This window comes from Lissotriton vulgaris, chromosome 1_1 (genome assembly GCF_964263255.1).
Source record: "Lissotriton vulgaris chromosome 1_1, aLisVul1.2, whole genome shotgun sequence".
NCBI lineage: Eukaryota > Metazoa > Chordata > Amphibia > Caudata > Salamandridae > Lissotriton > Lissotriton vulgaris.
In genome coordinates, this window is record NC_141685.1 from 1,635,007,306 (window position 1) to 1,635,028,725 (window position 21,420).

General features: G+C 45.6%; 1 protein-coding gene across 1 annotated transcript in view; it reads right to left on the reverse strand.

The window, feature by feature from the left end:
• Positions 1-21,420, reverse strand: part of KCP (kielin cysteine rich BMP regulator) — a 694,272-nt gene that overhangs the window by 406,775 nt on the left and 266,077 nt on the right. Inside the window, exons 10-12 of the mRNA XM_086918865.1 lie at positions 17,961-18,037; positions 16,487-16,586; positions 1,260-1,327 (exon numbers count right to left, since the gene is read on the reverse strand). Of these exons, the coding sequence (XP_086774991.1) occupies positions 1,260-1,327; positions 16,487-16,586; positions 17,961-18,037 (245 nt within the window). The remainder of the gene's footprint in view (positions 1-1,259; positions 1,328-16,486; positions 16,587-17,960; positions 18,038-21,420) is intronic.

Here is a 21,420-nt window from a genome sequence, read left to right on the forward strand (position 1 = left end):
GTCTCTCCTGTAAAAAAAGAACCTCATTCTAAATATATAGGGTGCATCCTGGCCCACAGCTCAACAAGATGAGGGTTTATTCTGACAGTTCAAGTATCCATATCCCATCACTATGCAGATTCGGGGCTTGTTTGAACTTTTACTGTGGAAAAGCAGCTGTGACCAAGCATCAGTGTTTCTGCGCACACTCTATAGGCTGCTCCACTGAATTGAGTTAAGTGAGAGTCTGAGTAAGCAGAAACCAGGGAGGTGCATCATTGGTGCTCTGACCCTGGTGGTGGCTACCCTGGGTGAAGTAAACCATCAAAGCATAAACTCTGTTCCTTCTGGACCTCAGCTTTTCCTTGAGGTCTGCTGGTGACTAATGGGTGCAATAGCGGCTGCATCACCTCCCAGCAGTGCACGCAACACCGGGAGGTGACTGGTACTGCTGAAAGGAGGTTATGACACTGACATATTAGTGTATAGAGATGAGATGCAGAGAGCCGCTTGAGGAAAGGAGGTTGTGCAATGAATGCTGTGGATGGGGTGGTGCCTAGGGTAGTGAGCCAATGGGCTAAATGGCCGTGTTTGAGTCTGACAACACTCAATAGTAAGCTTCCGGCAAGCTCAAGAGCTACTGCACGTGGTTTTGAAGAGGAAGCACTTCTGTGGTACTGTAAGGTAAACAGCTTTCACGAAGAGCACAAGTCAAGTGAGACTGGGGGAACGTGATAAATGGGAAGAGGCAGACCCAACTAAAAAAGGAAGGGAAGATAAATAGAGCTTCTTTCCCCACAGAGGATGAGCCAAAAGCAAAAGCCAGACAGCAATGTGCATCCTGGGTCCACTGGAGGTGCTGACTAAATAGGGACATTCAGTAGCAGGACTAAAAGTGAATTTCGCAACTGAAAGAGAATTTCCCACACACTATTGCTTTAAGTTTTGGAAAATTATTAAAGATGAGCAACACTCTTTCGCGGTCTCCTAAGATCAGCATTCATTCCTGAGCACCAAATGATTAGTTTCAGGAGACGTAGTAATTCGTTAATTTTAGTACATGATTACATATTACAGAGAAGATGTGAAACTTCAATTGGTGTCGGCCCTACCAAACAAACAAGCCTCCTAATTCAAAATGTAGAGGCTATCCTAAAAATAACACAATTAGTGCTTGTTTTGTGCACGTGAATGTTCCACAGTGAATATATATTCTCCTCCCTACGATAAACCAATGCTAGCAACATGCAGAATTCAATTTAGCTCAGAGCTAAACTTACCAGGCACGTGCAGGTGTTGCAGGGCTCTGGTTTCCAAGTCTCTCCTTCTTGACGCCCATCAGCACAGCCTGGAAGCAAAAGGAAAGCACACGAGAGAACCAATGAATATGTATCATTCACACTCTACACACTATCAATGTAAAAAGACTGTGCAAGTTTATCTGAGGAAATCTGATCAAGTCAAATGGCCCATATTCCACATACATTATTACATTTAATTTCCATTGTAGGGAAATGTTTGGATAGTAACTAACCAGGAAGCATGGGCTCCAAAAGTGACCGACCTTATAGCTAAATAAACAGTGGATTCTGTTTGATACTTTTGTAGGAGTGCACCCCCAATATTGACACCAGAATATTGATGGGACACAATACCGAAAATAGATTATTGACAGGTAAGTAAGTCTAGATTTTCGATATCTAACTCCACATATATGTACCTTAAAGATATACCCTCAAGGTACTTAGGTGTGTAGTTAGGAATAGAAAATCTATTCTTCCCTAAATGCACTTGCCTTCCAATATTTTGTCCCTTGATGATTTGTTCTAGATATTCTTGTACCACGATATTCTGCTGGTCCATATTCAGTAGTACAACCCTTTTGTTGAGATGTGTTGCTCTGCCAGAAAAAATCTCATCACTGAGTAACACTGGCAAATGCGCACTTCATTCTATGCAGTGAAGTTTGCCATGGCTCCAACTATCTTATAGCAGCTGATTCCTTCACACACCAATCTCTGCCTACAAACCTAGAGAGCGTAAAAAAAGTTCATGTAACTCTGCTTTGCTCAGTTACACCTCTCTTGACATGCAATTCTGTCAGTGCCGGCTTTAGGGCGTTGCGACTGGTGCGATTGCACTGGGCGCCACGCTCTAGGAACGCCAGTTGCACTTCACATGAAATAAGGGCTTGTACCCATCTTTTCTTTCCACAACATCAATCGTCATGGAAATAAAAGACGGACAACAGCGCTCACCTGATGGTGATCGTTGTTGCCAGATTGCTCTGCATTTGCTCCACTCCCACATGTAGTGAGCCACCCGGCTCATATACAACAATGTATCCACCTCAACTCATAACTACAATGCCCTCGCACACACACTTTACAGTATAACCATATAGTAGGCAAATTACAACAACATTCTAAGTGTAGAGCTCAATTAAGACAATTGCAATCCAGATCTGTATTTTAGGAAATTGGACGTAGGTTTATTGGTTCCAAACAGCCAGGCTGGCTGTTTGGAACCAATAAACCTACGTCCTAAATACAGATCTGGATTGCAATTGTCTTAATTGAGCTCTACACTTAGAATGTTGTTGTAATTTGCCTACTATATGGTTATACTGTAAAGTGTGTGTGCGAGGGCATTGTAGTTATTTATTGTCCTGTAGGTTAGAATTCTAACCCACATTAGAACGGTTAGGGGGTCTTATCCGCTCGCCCTTCCGCATCACAACCCTATTCTTAATTTCTTTATACCTTCACGTTCACATTAGGTAGTGCGCCCAGTCTTTCTGAAAACTTAAAAACCTCACCTGCTGTGTTGTATCCACCTCAACTCCCTGGGCCGGGTGCGGGCCGAGGAGTATATAATAAAGGTGACATCAGCTCTCGTGTCTGGCGACACAGACCGATATTAGTGTGTGGTTATGTCTGCATGTTCCAGGTACTCTGTTAGGCCCCAACTACCACAAGGCCCCAGACCTGCCCCATAGGCCCCCCACACCCTGAGAATTACACCACATAGATGACCTGTTCCTCACTAGTCTTCCGGCCCCTTCATTTGCTCTCATCTTCACCTCTTACTCTCTTTCCTGCTCAGCAGTTCGAATGAACTTTGATCATTGTAAGTGGTACGCCCGGAAGACTTTCTTGCAGCTTCCAAAAAGACGTTTCATTCCCTCTGCCCTTTTTCCTACACAAGCCAAGCAGGATTAGTTGTACTTGTGCAACCTGTGTTTTTAGGTCTCGCCTAAGCTATCGCCAGGCGAGATATTAATTAAGGGGCTTTTAAAAGTGCTCCCAAAGGCTGCAGGCGGATCAGGTACAGTGCATGTGCGCCGGGCGCGTGCACCATTTGTCAGCCTGCTGATCACTTTCGCTGCAGCTTTGATGTTCTCAGTGAGCTGCGCGGCCACTGAGAACATCAAAGCGGCAGCGAAAGTGATCACAACATTTAACTAATTGGAATCCCCTCTTGTTTGGGTCAGCCATATGCTCAGCAGCTATCACTACCTTTGACAAATAAACACAGCATTGCTTGTTTATTTTGAGACATGGAGAGATTACGCCTTTTTTCCAGAATCACAAGATGTTGAGCGTAGCCGAGAGTCGAACATGCTGTCTCAGTTCCAAAGTCGGCAGCTCTACTCGTTAGGCCATACTCCCTTGTTCAGTTGCTCCTACTTTTATCTGTCTGGAAATGCTTACAAACCTTACAGAAATGTTGGACTTCAGACTACAAGCAGAAAAAGTTCCTTGAATGCGTGGGTATTAGATAAAAGAGTTCTTCCAAGGACAGCAAATAATATATTTTTAAGAAGAGATAGGAAAGGCACTGCGAGGGCTTTCTGAAAGTTATGCCTGGAGTTTGTATGGAAATCATACTTAGCCGGTAGCAAAACTGAGGTCTTGAGACGGGGTCATTCACTGTACTAAGGCAGTTTATCAGCCTTGCCAGGCGCTTCGCCCCAGCACCACGTCACCTCTGAACATCCGTCTCCTATTTTTAAGGTAGCTTTCATATAGTGCGAAGTCCTAAACTACGGACATTAGAGCGCTTTACATGAGCCCCAGACTACATGAAAGCATTTTTTTATTTTGAGACATGGAGAGATTACGCCGTTTGCCCAGAATCACAAGATGTTGAGCGGAGCCAAGAGTAGAACATGCTGTCCCATTTCCAAAGTCGGCAGCTCTGCTCGTTAGGCCATATACCCTCGTTCAGTTGCTCCTCCTTTTATCTGTCTGGAAATGCTTACAAACCTTACAGAAATGTCGAATTTCAGACTACAAGCAGAAAAAGTGCCTTAAATGCGTGGGCAATAGATAAAATAGTTCTTCCAAGGGCCACAAATAATATATTTTTCAGCAGGGATATGAAGGGCACTGCGAGGGCTTTCTGAAAGTTATGCCTGTAGTGAGCGCATGCTGTTTGTACGAAAATCATACTTAGCCGGTAGCAAAACTGAGGTCAGGAGACGGGGGTCATTCACTGTACTAAGGCAGTTTATCAGCCTTGCCAGGTGCTTTGCCCCAGCAGGACGTCACCTCTGAACTTCCGTTTCCTTTTTTTAAGGCAGCTGTCATATAGTGCAAAGGCGCTTTACATGAGCCCCAGACTACATGAAAGCATTTTTTATTTTCAGACATAGAGAGATTACGCCGTTTGCCAGAATCACAAGATGTTGAGCGGAGCTGAGAGTCAAACATGCTGTCCCAGTTCCAAAGTTGGCAGCTCTGCTCGTTAGGCCATACTCTTTCATTTAGTCCTGATTCCATCGGAGGCGGTCGCTCCTCCACGCTGCTCCCTGCCCTGCGAGACTGATTGGTATCGTAGCGCCCACAGCCAGCCAGACTTCTGCCTGCATTGATTAAATATTGCATTGCTCGTTGTGCCAGATCGAGTCAGAACGCTTTAATTACTTGTTCTATTGTGTTGCGCTGCCCTGCCGATTTCACGAGCGCTAATTTGCATAATATCGTGGCGCTAGTCTGCCAAAGAGCGCTGCAACGCTCTGCTTAATTGTGCTGCCTGTGTGTAGGATTTTTGTGCCTCATTGTGCCTTGTGCCGGTTCCACTGACATAAAGATCGCGTTTTGATGCTCATAGTGTGCCCCAACCCGGTTTCCCTTTTGGGCTGACTGCCATTTTGTGTCTTGTTGTTGTTTGTGCCTCCCTGCCCTGCTCTCCGCCCCGCTCCCGCCTCCCAGCTGCTCTTCCCTCGCCCCTCCCCTCCACTATCCGAATATGACAGATGCATTTGCGCGCAGCGTTCACGTGCAGTGGTCGCGCCCCATGTGCGCCAAAGGTGCGCCAAAGGTAAGCCCGTCTACGCCCGTCCACTGCTGGACCGCGCCCAGCGCCCACCCCACCCTCATTACGTACGACGCCGCTTCCCTCTTTGCCCTCAACCCGGACGCTCACCACAATGCTGCACAGCTACCCCAGGTCACACCCATGGACCATTCGCCTGCCACTCCTGCAAGTTCACCTGTATCAGGACCCACACCAAATCCACCTCCCCAAACACAGCTCCGACTCTAACCACCTGAAGTGCATCCTGCTGAACAGCCGCTCGGTCCACAGACACGCCACTGAACTCTGGAACCTACTCGGCACTACATCACCGGACGTCGCCTTCCTTACTGAAACATGGATGAACGCCTCATCAGCACCCGACATCGCCATAGCCATCCCGACAATTACAAGATCATCCGAAAAGACCGCACCATCCATACAGGAGGAGGCATCGCCATCGTCCATAAGAACACCATCCGAATCACGACCAGCTCCGACGACAACCTCGCGGCCGCCGAACACCTTCACTTCCAGATCCACACCGACCCCAGGACCACACTTAGAGGCACCCTCATCTACAGACCACCAGGAACCCGCACACTATTCAACGAAGACATCACTGACTTCATCAGCCCACATGCCCTCACATCCGAGAACTACATCCTACTGGGAGACCTCAACTTCCACCTGGAAAAGAAAAACAACAGCAACACCACCACCCTTTTGGACAACCTAGCCAATCTCGGACTCAAACAACTTGTTGACACCCCCACCCACCTCGCCGGACACACGCTCGACCCTATCTTCACTTCCAGCAAACACATCTCCTTCAATTACACCACAGCTCTCCATTGGACGGACCACAGATGCGTTCACTTCAGCTATACAAAGACCACGACCCACATCCCACCACAACCTATTCCTCGAAGAAACTGGAACAAAATCACCACCGACCAACTCTTCACATCACTTAACCAAAACCCCCCCACCATATCATCGGACCCAAACCAAGCTGCCACCAAACTCACACAATGGATCACCCACAGCGCTGACGAATTAGCACCCTTGAAAAACCATCAGATCAAACAAGGTAACAAAAAGGCCCCCTGGTTCAACGATGACCTTAAGAAATCCAAGAAGTTATGTCGTACCCTCGAGAAAACCTGGAAAAAAAAACCAACCACTATCACCCTGACCACCTTCAAGGACGCCATCCGCAAACACCACCAATTGATCAGATCCACCAAAAAAACAGCATTCAAGGATCGACTCGACAACAACGCCCAAAACAGCAAGGAACTATTCAACATCGTCAAGGAATTCACCAACCCCACCGCCGGCTCCAACGACATCACTCCCTCCCAAGACCTCTGCGACTCCCTATCCTCTTACTTCCACAACAAAATCATCGACATTCATAACAGCTTTGAAAACCTATCTGAAGAACAACCCACTCCACCCACCTCCGATCCAAAACAGCACCCGCACAACCTCTGCGCCTGGAACCCAATCACTACTGAAGACACCATCCGTCTGATGAACTCTATCCATTCAGGTTCACCAACTGACCCATGCCCACACCACATTTTCAACAAAGCAGACTCCATCATCGCACCCCATCTTCGCGATGTCATCAACTGCTCCTTCAACTCCGCTACCTTCCCAGAAAGCTGGAAACATGCCGAACTCAGCGCCCTTCTGAAGAAACCCACAGCGGACCCCTCTGAACTCAAGAACTACCGCCGCATCTCACTCCTCCCCTTCCCGGCCAAAGTCATCGAGAAAGCCGTCAATAGCCAACTCGCCGCCTTCCTTGAATCCAACAATTCACTCGACCCCTCACAGTCCGGCTTTCGAGCCAAACACAGCACCGAAACCGCCCTCATCGCTGCTACGGATGACATCCGAACGCTACTGGACAACAGAGAATCAGTCGCCCTCATCCTACTTGACCTCTCCACCGCCTTCGACACAGTCTGTCATAACACCCTCATACAACGCCTCAACAACATAGGAATACAAGGAAAAGCCTTGGACTGGATCATCTCGTTCCTCGCTGGAAGAACACAAAGAGTCCGCCTCCCCCCATTCAAATCAGAGGCCACCGAAGTCATCTGCGGCGTACCACAAGGATCATCACTCAGTCCCACCCTCTTCAACGTGTACATGAGTCCCCTCGCAACCATCGCACGACAACACAACCTCAACATCATCTCATACGCTGACGACACCCAGCTAATCCTCTCCCTCACCAAAGACCCCAACACCGCCAAAACCAATCTACACGAAGGAATGAAAGAAGTAGCCGAATGGACGAAGAACAGCCGTTTAAAACTAAACTCAGACAAAACGGAAGTCCTCATCTTAGGATCGTCCCCCTCAGCTTGGGACGACTCATGGTGGCCACCGGCTCTAGGTACAGCACCCATACCCACGGATAACGCTCGGAACCTAGGCTTCATCCTAGACTCCTCCCTCTCAATGTCCAGACAGGTCAACACAGTTACATCATCATGCTTCAACATCCTACGCATGCTCCAAAAAATCTTCCGCTGGATCCCCACCGAAACCAGAAAAACAGTCAGCTACGCATTAGTCACTAGCCGACTGGATTATGGAAACACCCTTTACGCCGGAACCACAGCCAAGCTACAGAAAAAACTACAACGCATCCAAAACGCCTCAGCCAGACTCATACTCGACATCCCCCGTCAAGCCCACATTTCCAGTTACCTGAAAGATCTCCACTGGCTTCCCGTCGACAAGAGTAACGTTCCGCCTCCTAACCCACGCACACAAGGCCCTCTACGAAATAGGACCCGAATGCCTCAACAAACGACTGTCCTTCTACACACCCACCCGCCAACTACGCTCATCCAATCAAGCCCTTGCGGCAATTCCACGCATCAATAGATCCACCATGGGAGGAAGATCTTTCTCCTACTTAGCGGCCAAAACCTGGAATTCTCTCCCCACTCACCTCCGCCTTACACAGAACCACCTCTCCTTTAGAAAGCAACTAAAAACCTGGCTATTCGATAAGTAATGCACCCACCTTCACACAAGCGCCTTGAGACCCTCTGGGTGAGTAGTGCGCTATACAAATTTCTGAACTTGAACTTGAACTTAGTTGCTCCTCCTTTTATCTGTCTGGAAATGCTTAAAAACCTTACAGAAATGTCGGACTTCAAACTACAAGCACACACACACAACCACACACACACAACCACACACACACAACCGCACACACAGCCGCACACAAAACCACACATACAACCACACAACCACACAAACAACCACACAACCACACACACACACACACAACCACACACACACACACAACCACACACACACACAACCACACACATCCACAACCACACACACAACCACAAACACACCCAGATACACATACACAACCACACACACAAACACAACACACACAACCACAACCACACACACACAACCATAACCACATAAACAACCACAACCACACACACACACACAACCACACACACAACCACACACACACAACCACACACACACAACCACACACACAGCCACACACAAAACCACACATACAACCACACAAACAACCACACAACCACACACACACACACAACCACACACACACACACAACCACACACACACACAACCACACACATCCACAACCACACACACAACCACAAACACACCCAGACACACATACACAACCACACACACAAACACAAAACACACAACCACAACCACACACACACAACCATAACCACATAAACAACCACAACAACACACACAACCACACACACAACCACACACACACAACCACACACACAAACACATACACAACAACACACAGAACCACACTCACACAACCACACATACAACCACACACACAAACACACACACAAGTACACACACAACCACGCACACACAACCACACACAAAACCACACACACACACAACCATACACAAACACACACAACCACACACACTCACACCACACACAACCACACACACACAACTACACAGACAACCACACATACACAACCACACAACCACAACCACACAACCACACACACAACCACAGACACACACAACCACACACACAACCACACACACACAACCACACACACAACCACACACACACAACCACACACAACTACACAACCACACACACAACCACAACCACACACACACAACCACAGACATACACACACACACAGACCACACACAAAACCACAACCACGCACACAACCACACACACACAACCACACACACACAAGCAGACACACAAGCACACACACAACCACACACACAACCACACACAACCACACACAACCACGCACAGACAACCACACACACACAAACACACACACAACCACACATACAACTACACATACAACCACACATACAACCACAGCCACACGCACACAACCACACACACAACCACACACAGACACCTGCACACAAGCACACACAACCACACACACACAACCATACACACACAACCACACATACACACAACCACACACTTCCACACACAACCACGCGCAACCACACACAACCACACACAACCACACACACAACCAAACACACAGCAACACACACAACCACACACACAACCACACACAGCCACACACACAACCACACACACAGCCACACACACAACCACACACACAACCACACATACAACCACACACACAACCACACACACACAACCACACACACAACCACACACACAACCCCACAATAACAACCACACACAATCACACACACACACAACCACACGCACACACAACCACACATAACCACACACACAACCACACCCGCATACACAACCACACACACCCACCCACAAACAGACACACACACAACAACACCACCCCCACAACCACACCCACAACCACAAATACAACCACACACACAACCCCACAAACAAACACACACAACCACAACCACACACACACACAACCACACACACACACAACCACACACAACCACACACACAGACACTACCACACACACAACCACAACCACACCCACACACACAACCACACACACAAACATAACACACACAAACACAACACACAACCACACGCACAACCACCAGCACAACCACACACACAACCACACACAACCACAACCACACACACAACCACACACATACAACCCCACATACAACCACAACCACACACACAACCACACACACAACCACACACAACCACACACACAACCACACACACACACACACACAACCACAAACACACAACCACACACACAACCACACACACAACAACACACACAACCACACACACAACCACACACACAGTCACACACACACAACCACACAACCACACACACCCACTCACACACACACAACCACAACCACACACACAACCACAACCACACACAACCACAACCACACAATCACACACACATAACCACACACACAACCACACAGTCAGTGCACACTTTCAACAGGCACAGACCACATCAGTCGTCAGTGCACGTTTTCACCATGCACAAACACCACCAGCTGTCGGTGCACGCTTTCACCGGGCACAAACACCACCAGCCGTCTGTGCATGTTTCACCAGGCACACACCACCAGACGTCAGTGCACGCTTTCACCAGGCACACACACACCAACAGCCGTCACTGCATGATTTCGCCAGGCACACCCACACCACCAGCCGTCAGTGCACGCTTTCACCAGGTACACACACCACCAGCTGTCAGTGCATGCTTTCACCAGGCACACACCACCAGCCGTCAGTGCACGCTTTCACCAGGCACACACACCGCCAGCCATCAGTGCACGCTTCCACCAGGCACACACACCACCAGCCGGCAGTGCACACTTCCACCAGGCACACACACCACCAGCCATCAGTCCACAATTTCTACAGGCACACACACCACCAGCCGTCAGTGCACACATCAATTGTTAACGCATCCACAATTAACTATTGTAGCAATCGCAGTATGGCGCACTTTACTTTTAAACATATTCATCTAAAGCGCGGCATGCCACCATTGCTACAAAAATAAATAAAACATTTTTGGGCCTACAATTTATAGACTTTTGTTGCAATTGGTGTTGCAATATTTAGCAATGCCAATAGCTCAAACTTAATTAATGCGAGACCTATGGCATTGCAAATGCTTGTTTTATATGGCTGCTTGAAGGTAAACATTTTTAATTGACAGTTAAATGACATTTCACCTTACTGGATTCCATAACTGGTCGATGCTAAGATATGCTGCCTGGTTTTAAGGCAGCCCGTACGTAATGTGGAACACGTTTATGCAGAGAGTTCGGAAAGTCTGGCACTAACTAAACTACATAATCTCAAACATTTATTTTGCAACTCTGAAGCCCGATTTCACCGGGATACCTAATGGGGGTTTGTCAATTTTAAAATGGCTCTATCATAACTTATGCTCAGGAAAAGTTAAAAGAGCTTTCTCTGTTGTAAATATAGGGAAGAATAAACCTACAGAAATTCTTCTAATATCTGGGGCTAGTTGGTGTTTACTTGGATAAGCTGTTTCATCTGTTGTGTCTGCTAATGTTGCAGTGTTACGGCTGGTAATAATTTGTCTATGGATTGCTGGCTACCACATTTTCTGCAGTTTTGGGATATTGTAAATAGCAGGTGTTATCAACCTCTGAAGAATGAAACGCCATAGTGGCCCCACAATGTGTGACTCCGTCTCACAAGCAACCCTCCATCCCAGCTTCTTGCTTTGACCTTTTAAAAATACATTTAGTGCAGTGTATGTTAGGGTATACTGCGGTATGGTTGAACAGGTGTTTTCGTACCTGGGATCTCTCATTACAACTTTGAAAAGTGAAGTGCTACTCATTAACCCTAACATTTCTGAAAAATTGTAAATATTGAAAATTAAAAATATATCCTAAGTGAAGACATAGGTTTAGAACGTTATTGATTATGTTCTCAATATTTCCTTCTTCTATGATTGCTAAAGAGAGTTCTTTTGGGTATTAGTAAACTCTTATTGGCATAGGCAACCCCAACCACTGTGTTATGTTTTAAATCCTGAGTTTGTGTTTTCCTGGACCAAGCACACTCAACCTAAACTACTTACCAGTATGGATGGCATGCAAAGCCTAACCTTTGTAGTAGCCCTGTTTGCCTTATGTAACATTTTCTATACATTGATGTAATTTTGCACAATTCATTGTCCCTATATAATATGTGTGTATGTGATGTAAAGAGCTCTGACACCCTACATGGGGATCAGTGATTGTATAAAAGAAATACGATAAAATAAATGCGAGTAAGGGGCTAAGGAGAGATGAGGGGCACCATTGAGGGTTATCGTAAGAGAATCAGCTGAGAAAATGGTCGTTTTGGGAATGAGGCGCTAACAACGATTGTGACACAGGGCACCACCAACATGAATGCGGGCCCTGAATTCTATTGTCTTGGTACCGTAGACGTCGTCCTCCAGCACAAGAGTGGTAACATCCATGATGCAAGGCCCACAGTAACAAAAGTAGAAAGGCAGACCTGTAGAGCAGAGTGGGACTTTCAGGTAGAATCAGAGGGTGACAGTAACTCTGTTGCTTCCAAGACGGACAGCAGGAGTCTTCCAACACTCTTTTTTGTTAACTTTTATAATAAGTGTGGCAATTAGTACCAAGGATATGGAGGTGAGAAAAGCAAGCACAGCAGGTCTCATTGCCTTTAGTGGATGGCTGCCATATGTATTCCAGCACTGCAAAAGAGTATGCCGTAGAACAGTTGCCCATTTGGGTGTTGCGGGTCTTTTGCACAGCATTAAGTGCTGATAAATCATTTATGATAATTAGATCAGCCTGAGGAGTTATGCCCATGAAGCACATTATTTATGATCCTACCTAATTTCATGTCTTTGTCTGGTAAATGATGTTGTGATATGTATTACTGCAAAGATGAGTAAGAGATGAAAGTCTAAGGCAAAGGTATGAAGAGGGCAATCACAACTTCAGCCCTAAAAAGTAGAATGTTGTTCGAGTGACTATTGAATGTTACAAAGATAGTCTATATTCTCAGAGCCACAAAGGGGTATTCCAATTGCTGTAGTTGGAGAAGTAGGCAATATGTTCAAATAAGGATGGAACTGAACAAGGAGCCTAAGAAAAAACCATCAGGTGACCGAGGATGGGCTCAATTGAACCATTAATCAATGATACAATTTAAACAAAATACACACAATAGCTATTACCTCCTCTTGAGATGTATGCCTTATTTTGAATGGAGCAATTGCAAAAAGTTGTGATTTGATGGTCATCAGAAGTCTAGATGAAGAGTGATCAAATGCAGAGAAAATGGAATAGATTACTAAATAAGTGAATTAGCGAATGGCATGACACCATCACCCCTGAATTAATGGTCGGTATGAAGAAAATCTATTAACAGCAAGGCTTCTGAGAAGATAGTGACCACAATTGAAACCGAACCAGGATGTTGAGGTTGACAATAGGCTGTGGCTGGTGCATATAATTCCTTCTCTACCGTTGCCCCATTCATTATGTCCCGGCTTGGAGTTCCACTCGTTCTCCCAGCATTGGATCATGTGCAAAAACCAAAATGGCCCACGCCTCCACACTAAAGAGTTGCATTTGGACACTTTTAAATAGCCCCAGGACTTCCTGGAATACATTTTTAACATTCTGCTTGGACGCATTAGAAGCCCACGATCTATGGGCGAGTTCGCTACCCGTAGGGGTTGCCACCAAAGCCCTGACCAAACAAGCAAAAATACTATCAGTGTAACACGATGCACTATCCGTGAAAAAGCTATCACATGGCAGCTGGGTGTCAAAACTCTATGATCCAAAAACCCTACCACACTACCTGTCATCCTCCATGAAGCTATCAGTGAAAGATCAGTTAATGACACTACGATTTGAGCTAATCCCCTTGGTGGCGTACAATTATGGACGGAGGTACAAAGCAGATATGTCCTCCAGGTGCCGCTTTTGCAACAACGGGTAAGAAAATTGAACACACGTTTTGTGCATCTGTAGAACTTTACTCCCCCTTCAAACTTATTGGTTGCGCCCCATCTGGAGAATTCGTAATGTGCGGACATGCCAAGAAGCCTTAGAGGAATGAAGGGGGACTCAGCACAAATAGCCGCCCGTTTCGTAAAATTTATGACCAATATTCATTCAATTCTACAGGCAGATACCACCCATGAACCTTTGCTGTGTCAGATATGCATTTTGTTCCTTTTTTCTATTAAATTGAGAGCAGAAAGTGTTTTTTGTTCTTTTTTTGTATGACTTGCAATGATTTTAACTAATTGTGCAAATAAAAATATCTATCTGTCTGTCCCCTCTCCTCTCCAGGTTACCACTGAGAAACATACGTGATGACCCAAAAGCCGTTGAAATCTTGTTCCAAAATGCAGACAAACATGCAGATCTTCAAGAATTTCATAAACAGATTTACCAAACAGAGTGTGTGCAAGATGCGTCGGAGTTCATTTATTTTTTTTATCAAACTTTTTATTGATCTTTTATCGTTGCAATATGTACAATGATCACAACCAAGAACAACAGTACACTTCAGAGGCATATCCTGCATGCATTGCAAGTTGAGAAAAGCACATTTGTTATCAATATCATACAAAAGTGGCCTATTCAGTCACATTATATCACGTAACAAAAAAGTCAAATATAGCATTTCAGTCACTGACATCAGATACTGAATCGTCCTGCGGGGGGTCACCTATATTGCAGCGGAATTCGTTCCATTTACCCCATATCTTTGATCATTTCCTAGGGCAACCTCTGTGCATATAAACTGCTCGTTCCACCACCATTGCACTGTCCATATCACATCCCCATTTTCGGTAAGTGGAAATCAACCCTGTTCCCCAATGCTGGGCTATATTACGTTTTGCAATCATCATTCCTAAGGCCGCCCAGTCCTACATCCGTAGGTTTAGGACAGTGGGCTCCCATTTATTGAGAAGACACATTTTTGGTTCTGGCAAGACGGTGGCTCTCCTCACCCGCAAGATCGTACCCATGATTGACGCCCAATAGGGTGCTATCAGCGGACACTCCCAGGGGGTATGATAGAACGTGCCCGGCAGACCACGTTGTCGTAAACAGAGAGGAGTGGGCGACCTACCCAGTCGGTGTAGTGTAGGGCGCGTAATATATACGGTGAAGGATTTTTAGCTGCACCAATTTGAGTTTGGAGGCGATTGCAACCTCTCGCGGTGACGCGAGGGCCTCCTGCCAGTCAGAGTCGTCAACCCTTCCAACATCAGTTTGCCACCGGTCCCCCAGAGTCAGTGTGGGGTCTGCTTGATTGTTCATTAATTTTCTATAGGTCTGAGAGATGGCCTTTTTACACATATAATCAGTAAGGAGCCTGTCCTCCAAAGGGGATGTGTCTGGTAGCTGTGTTCCTGGTGGGATAGCTCCCATGAGTGTGCGCCTGATCTGCAGGTATCGGAATGTTTCGGTTGGTGCCATACCATACGACCTCCCCTTTCTTCCGGAGTTTATTTATAGACCCCCCTCCCAACAATCCTTCTAATCACCATCCTAACACTCCAAAAGACTGATATGTTTAGTGTACTTTACGCCTCTGAAAGGGTGTAATGATAATTGTATCATCGTTTGATTGTCTGCACAAGCGAACTCAAAGTTCACACTGTGTTGGTAAAGTTAAACTATTCAAAAACACAACAATGAAACCCTGGGTCTAGAACTCAAATGGAGTGCGGAGGAATCCCTTTTGAAGGACTGTTTCCCTCACCCACCCATAGGTGGCATGCTTCATCATAGGGTAATCTGCTCGCACCGCAAACCTAGCCGCAGTGCAGACTACAACCCCTCTCTGAGAGGGAGGAGCTCAGGAATGTTTTGAATGTAGAGAAGAGGTATCCTAAAACCTCAAGTCCCTGAGCTCCTCCTTCTCAGAGAGGGGGTTGTAGCCGGCACTGGAACTAGGTTCGCAGTGCGAGGAGGTTACCATATGATGAAGCATGCCACCTAAGGGTGGGTGAGGGAAACTGTTCTTCCAAATGGATTCCCCCGCACTCCGTTCGAGTTCTAGACCCAGGGTTTCATTTTTGTGTTTTTGATTGTGTTAGAGGGGAGTCGCACCCTGTTGGTCTTTAAACCTCCTCAGGCCTCATTTGTGTGTTTTGAAAGTTTAACTATTGCCTTACCTTCCACACATCGAGGGCAGCACTCCTCTGCTGTACTTTCAACCGGGTTTTCACACGTCACTGGTAGGCACTCCTTTTGTTTACAGGAAATCACTCCATTCTTTAAGAAAAACAAAATAATCAGATCCTAATGCAATGCTTCAGTGAAGGAAGATGAGTGCTAACCAACAACAAACAAAGGTACTTACACAGTGTGGCGCAACAGCTCACACTTCGATACAGTAGAGCATTTGCCATTGGGGTATGGTTCAGGTTACAATATTGTAGTTTGAGACTATTGTTTGATTTTTTAATTATATTTTAGTTATTTAGGCAGATGGAGGCATAGAACTCTGAGCAGATGATATTGTCCATCTTCAGGTGGAGAAGGGAACCAATTAGAGGCAGCAAATGGTCATCATTGTTGACAATTATTGCAGTCCTATGATTTTTGGAAACTCAGTGGTACATTTGCCAAGAGTAATCCAATGTAACAGGACCTCATAAGTACTAATTGCGTTCAATTTTGTTCCTGAGTAAAAGAAAGTGCACTAGTAGATAATGTATATTATAAATCTCCAAGGAGGTCAGGAATTGTTATGGATACATGGGATAAAGTACCCTCTGGAATATAGTGCAAGGATATTGCAAGTCACTGAGAAGAGGAACTTGGCTGGAGTCCACGTTTCTTTATAAGGTTACGGGACACAGAGATGACTTGCACTGATAATCACTGGGGTGGGGTATTAGTGAATATCTCCAATTGTATTATGACACATATTAACTAAGAAGATGAATATTATGATGATGGTTATAACATTACAAACGTGCAAATATAACCCTCATGAAGTTGTTGTTTGGTTGTATTACTGTACAAAATAAAAAATCAATAAACATTGGTTAACAAACATTTGTTGTGTTGGTTTTTGAAATGTGCTAGGACATCTGGAGGATAATAACCCTGTCTGACTGTGTAGTTGTTGTTATAACCCCAAAGCTTAAAGAAAGGGACCATATTACAAAAGAAATGAGAACCGCTGTGAATGGAAATAGGGGCGTTGATTGATGAGACCTGGGTAGCATACTTCAGTAAATGAATATAATCATTAAAAACAAAACTACCATTGAACTGAGAAGATTTAAGACCCAAGCGATAGCTTGTTGCATGCACCCAAGGGACATGCCACCCAAGGGACATGCCACCCAAGGGACATGCACCCAAGGGACTTGCCAAGGTTAGAGGAAAGGGTTAAAAGACATGTTGTGGCATGCACTACGCAACTGGTCAATATTGCATTTCTGATCAAGATCCCACATACACCACATGGTACTAGATGCCTGTCCAATCATCTTCCTACATTAATGATTATGAAACCATATGTTGAAATAAGATGATGTTAAAACAGACCAATAGAAATAGAACAGGCACAGAGTCATGAGTGAGATTTCAAATGCAGGACAAACATTTGGTAACGGCTCTTAATCTATGACTTACCAGGCACACACAGGTAGTGCAGGTGTTGACAGAGAATGAATCCCCATTCTGGTAGGTCTGACCCTCATAGATGCAACCTGTCAAATGACACAGTAGCAATGTTAGTGACATCTGGCTCAAACAATGCAGCATTCACAAAACAACAAGTTACTTACCTTCCCAACACCCTTTCTGGGGGTACTCTAGCTAACCGCAGATTCCTTACCTTGGAATACTTCCAAGTCACCAGACTGGGCCCGGAAATATTTCACTAGCAATGCTCCCATGTGCCACTAGGAGGCAGCGTGCACCTCCACATTGATTCCATTCTGCCTCAGAAGTGACAAAGTAGAGTCACATATAAGCGCTACTCTTGCGCACTGATGTCGGTTTCTTGCTTGTCTCTTCTCACGCCCTGAGACGCGGAAAGTAAACAATTGGCTAACAGTGTGCAGGTGTCTAACTTGGGAACTTTTTAGATGTTGAAGGGAGGCCACTTCATAGAGCAGGGAGTAGAGAGGGCAGTGAGGAGTCTGCTGTTAGTCAGAGTATCCATCAGAAAGAGAGTTGCCAAAGGTAATTAACTTGTTCTTCTGATGGATACTTCTAACTGAAGATTCCTCACCTTAAAATAGATATCAAAGCAGTTCCTTCCCAAGGTGGATGGTTTTTGGAGTGGGCTTAGACCACAAAATCCTGCAGAACCAAACAAACGAAATAACCTTCCTGTCAGACTTGGTGGTCAAGGCAGTAGAACTTTGTGAATGTGTGTACTGACACTCACATTGCAGACTGGCAGATATCAAGACCAAGCTTTCTACGTGCCAACGCAATGGTAGCAGCATTGACTCTAGAAGACGTCAAACCCTGCCCTGCACTATGCCGTGGTGGGACTCGCTGTCCCAGAGTACCTCTCTGCCAGACACAGCTACTACAAGGGGGAGGCGCTGCCGTGCTCATTGCGCTGCCTCTCCCCCTGCGCTGTACGAGGCTGGGCTGGATCTGCCCTATTTGCCCTGGTTTTTCTTGACTTTGTTGCCACCTATTGTGTTTGGGCCTTCCTTTATTCCAAGACTAGAATAGCCCCTAGCCGGGACTTATTCAAATGAGAAGAACAACTATTCTGGCTTCTTCTAAGTCTTCCATAGCCCTAGGGTTGGCTTCAGAGGGCTCCGTGACAGGCTGCATACCAGAGGCTTATCCAGGCCCTCCCACATATGAGCCTCCCCAATGCTACCATCAATCATGGATAATCTCCAGACAGAACCAATTCTCCTCTTTAGTTACCCAGACACAGATTCCAGCAGTGAGTTGTCATGTAACCAATGACAGAGTGATCTCATGTCATCCACTGATGATTAATTTACCACTAGCTTTCTGCCCTTATGTGGCCGTTTTGGTCAATGTCACCCCCTGAATGCTGGATCAAGTGAAATCCCAGACACTTTTGAAGAATAAAGCTGTTAACTGGCTTGACACGAACGATATATACTCATTCAGTAGAGTGCACCAAATATTGTTAACTCGGAGAGTGGGATGGATTGGGCTGGTAAAAAAAAAATCCAAGGGGGACTGCATTGTTATCAATTTCCAACAATGGAGCTTTACGGGGGGAAGTTTGGAAAGGAACTCTGGGACAGGGTCGTACCTACTTCCCACAGGAAGTGGTCGTATAGGGGATGTAGTGACTCCAGGGGTAAGTAGCCCATTGGCTACTGCCCTACACTCCCCTAACAACACTAAATCTAGTATTTAGGGGAGCCCCCAGCACCAGAAAAGACAGATGTGAATAGTCACAAGAAGCAAGACCAGAAGACCAGCAACTAGCTTGGCGCCAACCCTACCGGCCTGTCTGCTGTCTTTAAAGATTCCACCAAAGATGACTTGTCCTGCAGCTGCTGTGTCTCCAAAAGCCTAGGAGAAATGCCAGCACTTCAACCACAAATCAGGAACACATAGTGTGGTATTGATTGCAGTTCCTCCCAAATTGCAACCTTCCTTTACAGAGAGTAAATAAAGCATTCTTTACCTGGACGACGGAAGACTGACAGTGGTGGCAGCGTTAATCTATAGTCAGGAGTGTGAGTCCTTTTACTTGTAGCCGAGAAAGGGATTGCCTGTTGTCTCCCTCCCTGTAAAGTCTGTGCTGCCATCATGTCTGACACATACATGGCAACTGTCCATGATGTGTATTGAGGGTGCGCGTGCTTAAAGGTTGAGGATGAATTTGTGTGCTTACTGTACCCCAAGTAGGTACCTGTCTGGCTGTGTATTGCATCTTTCCCAATCCCCCTCCATTATCCTCGTACAAACCTGGAAAAATAGGTAAATAATCACTCCTTGTCTGTGTTTAGCTACGCTTCTCCTTCTGGTGGGAACACCCTTCCCTCTCCTAGTTCCTAAATGATGATAATCTCCCACAGAAAGTCACCCAGCAAACTAGGATTGGAGGGGAATCAAATAATGAAAAAAATGCAGATCAGTCTGTCCAGTGGCCCTCCAGAGCCTCTACCTAGACACCAGGTGGCCATAAACAGACCCTGGACATCAGCAGTGTATTGCCACCTTGTCAAGGTAGGTGGGTCTCTTCAGTACTTAGGGTGATGGAATATCGGGCAGACTACAAATATGTTTCCTTTAAACAATAACAACTGAAACCAATTCCATGCAACAGAGAACATTGGTATCTTTGCTTTGTAGTGTAGCATTGTGTAACTTTGTTTGTAGACTCCAATCTCAACTGTTTTTGTAGCACTTAAGTGCTATAAAATTGTTTGCCGTCTGAACTTTGGCCCAGAAGATGAGATTTTTCTGGTGTTCAGCATTTATCTTTGTTTTATCTATAGTATATTTTTATTGTGTTTTCAAGTAGATTTCCTTATAAATTAAAGCACTGACTGGATATTTTTCTTGCTAGCTGGTATAATGGTGGACACATTATTCTGAAGGGTATAATCATAAACAACATGTTGTAGTACATTAGTAGTATTACAATAGTTCTACTAATGAACTACAAAATGCTATTCATATACATATGCGCAGAGGTCTCCATCCCCGCTGCTTCTATCTTTTCAGAGCAGGGATCTCAGACCTGTCTGAGGAGATCTCTGCACACGCAAGTATATGTTTCAGTAGTGAATGTGGGAGAGATCGTGGGCAGTGGCCGGAAAATGGGGAATTCTTACTATTTAAGGCAGGAAGGAATAAGGAGGGGTTATGGTAGGGATATGCACCCACCCACAAAAGAGTAAGCCCATTGCTATTTACAAACTGTGCTAGTTACTACAGCCAACAAGCATTTGCAATGCAATAGGTCTTGCATTTGCGAGAGTTTGAGCTGTTAGCATTGTAAATGACAGTGCCTTTTATTTATGTTTTGAAACAAAACTTAAATAAAAGCAATTGTCATTTACGATGCCAATAGCTCAAACTTGTATAAATGCGAGACCTATTGCATTGCAAATGCTTGTTTGAGAAGTAT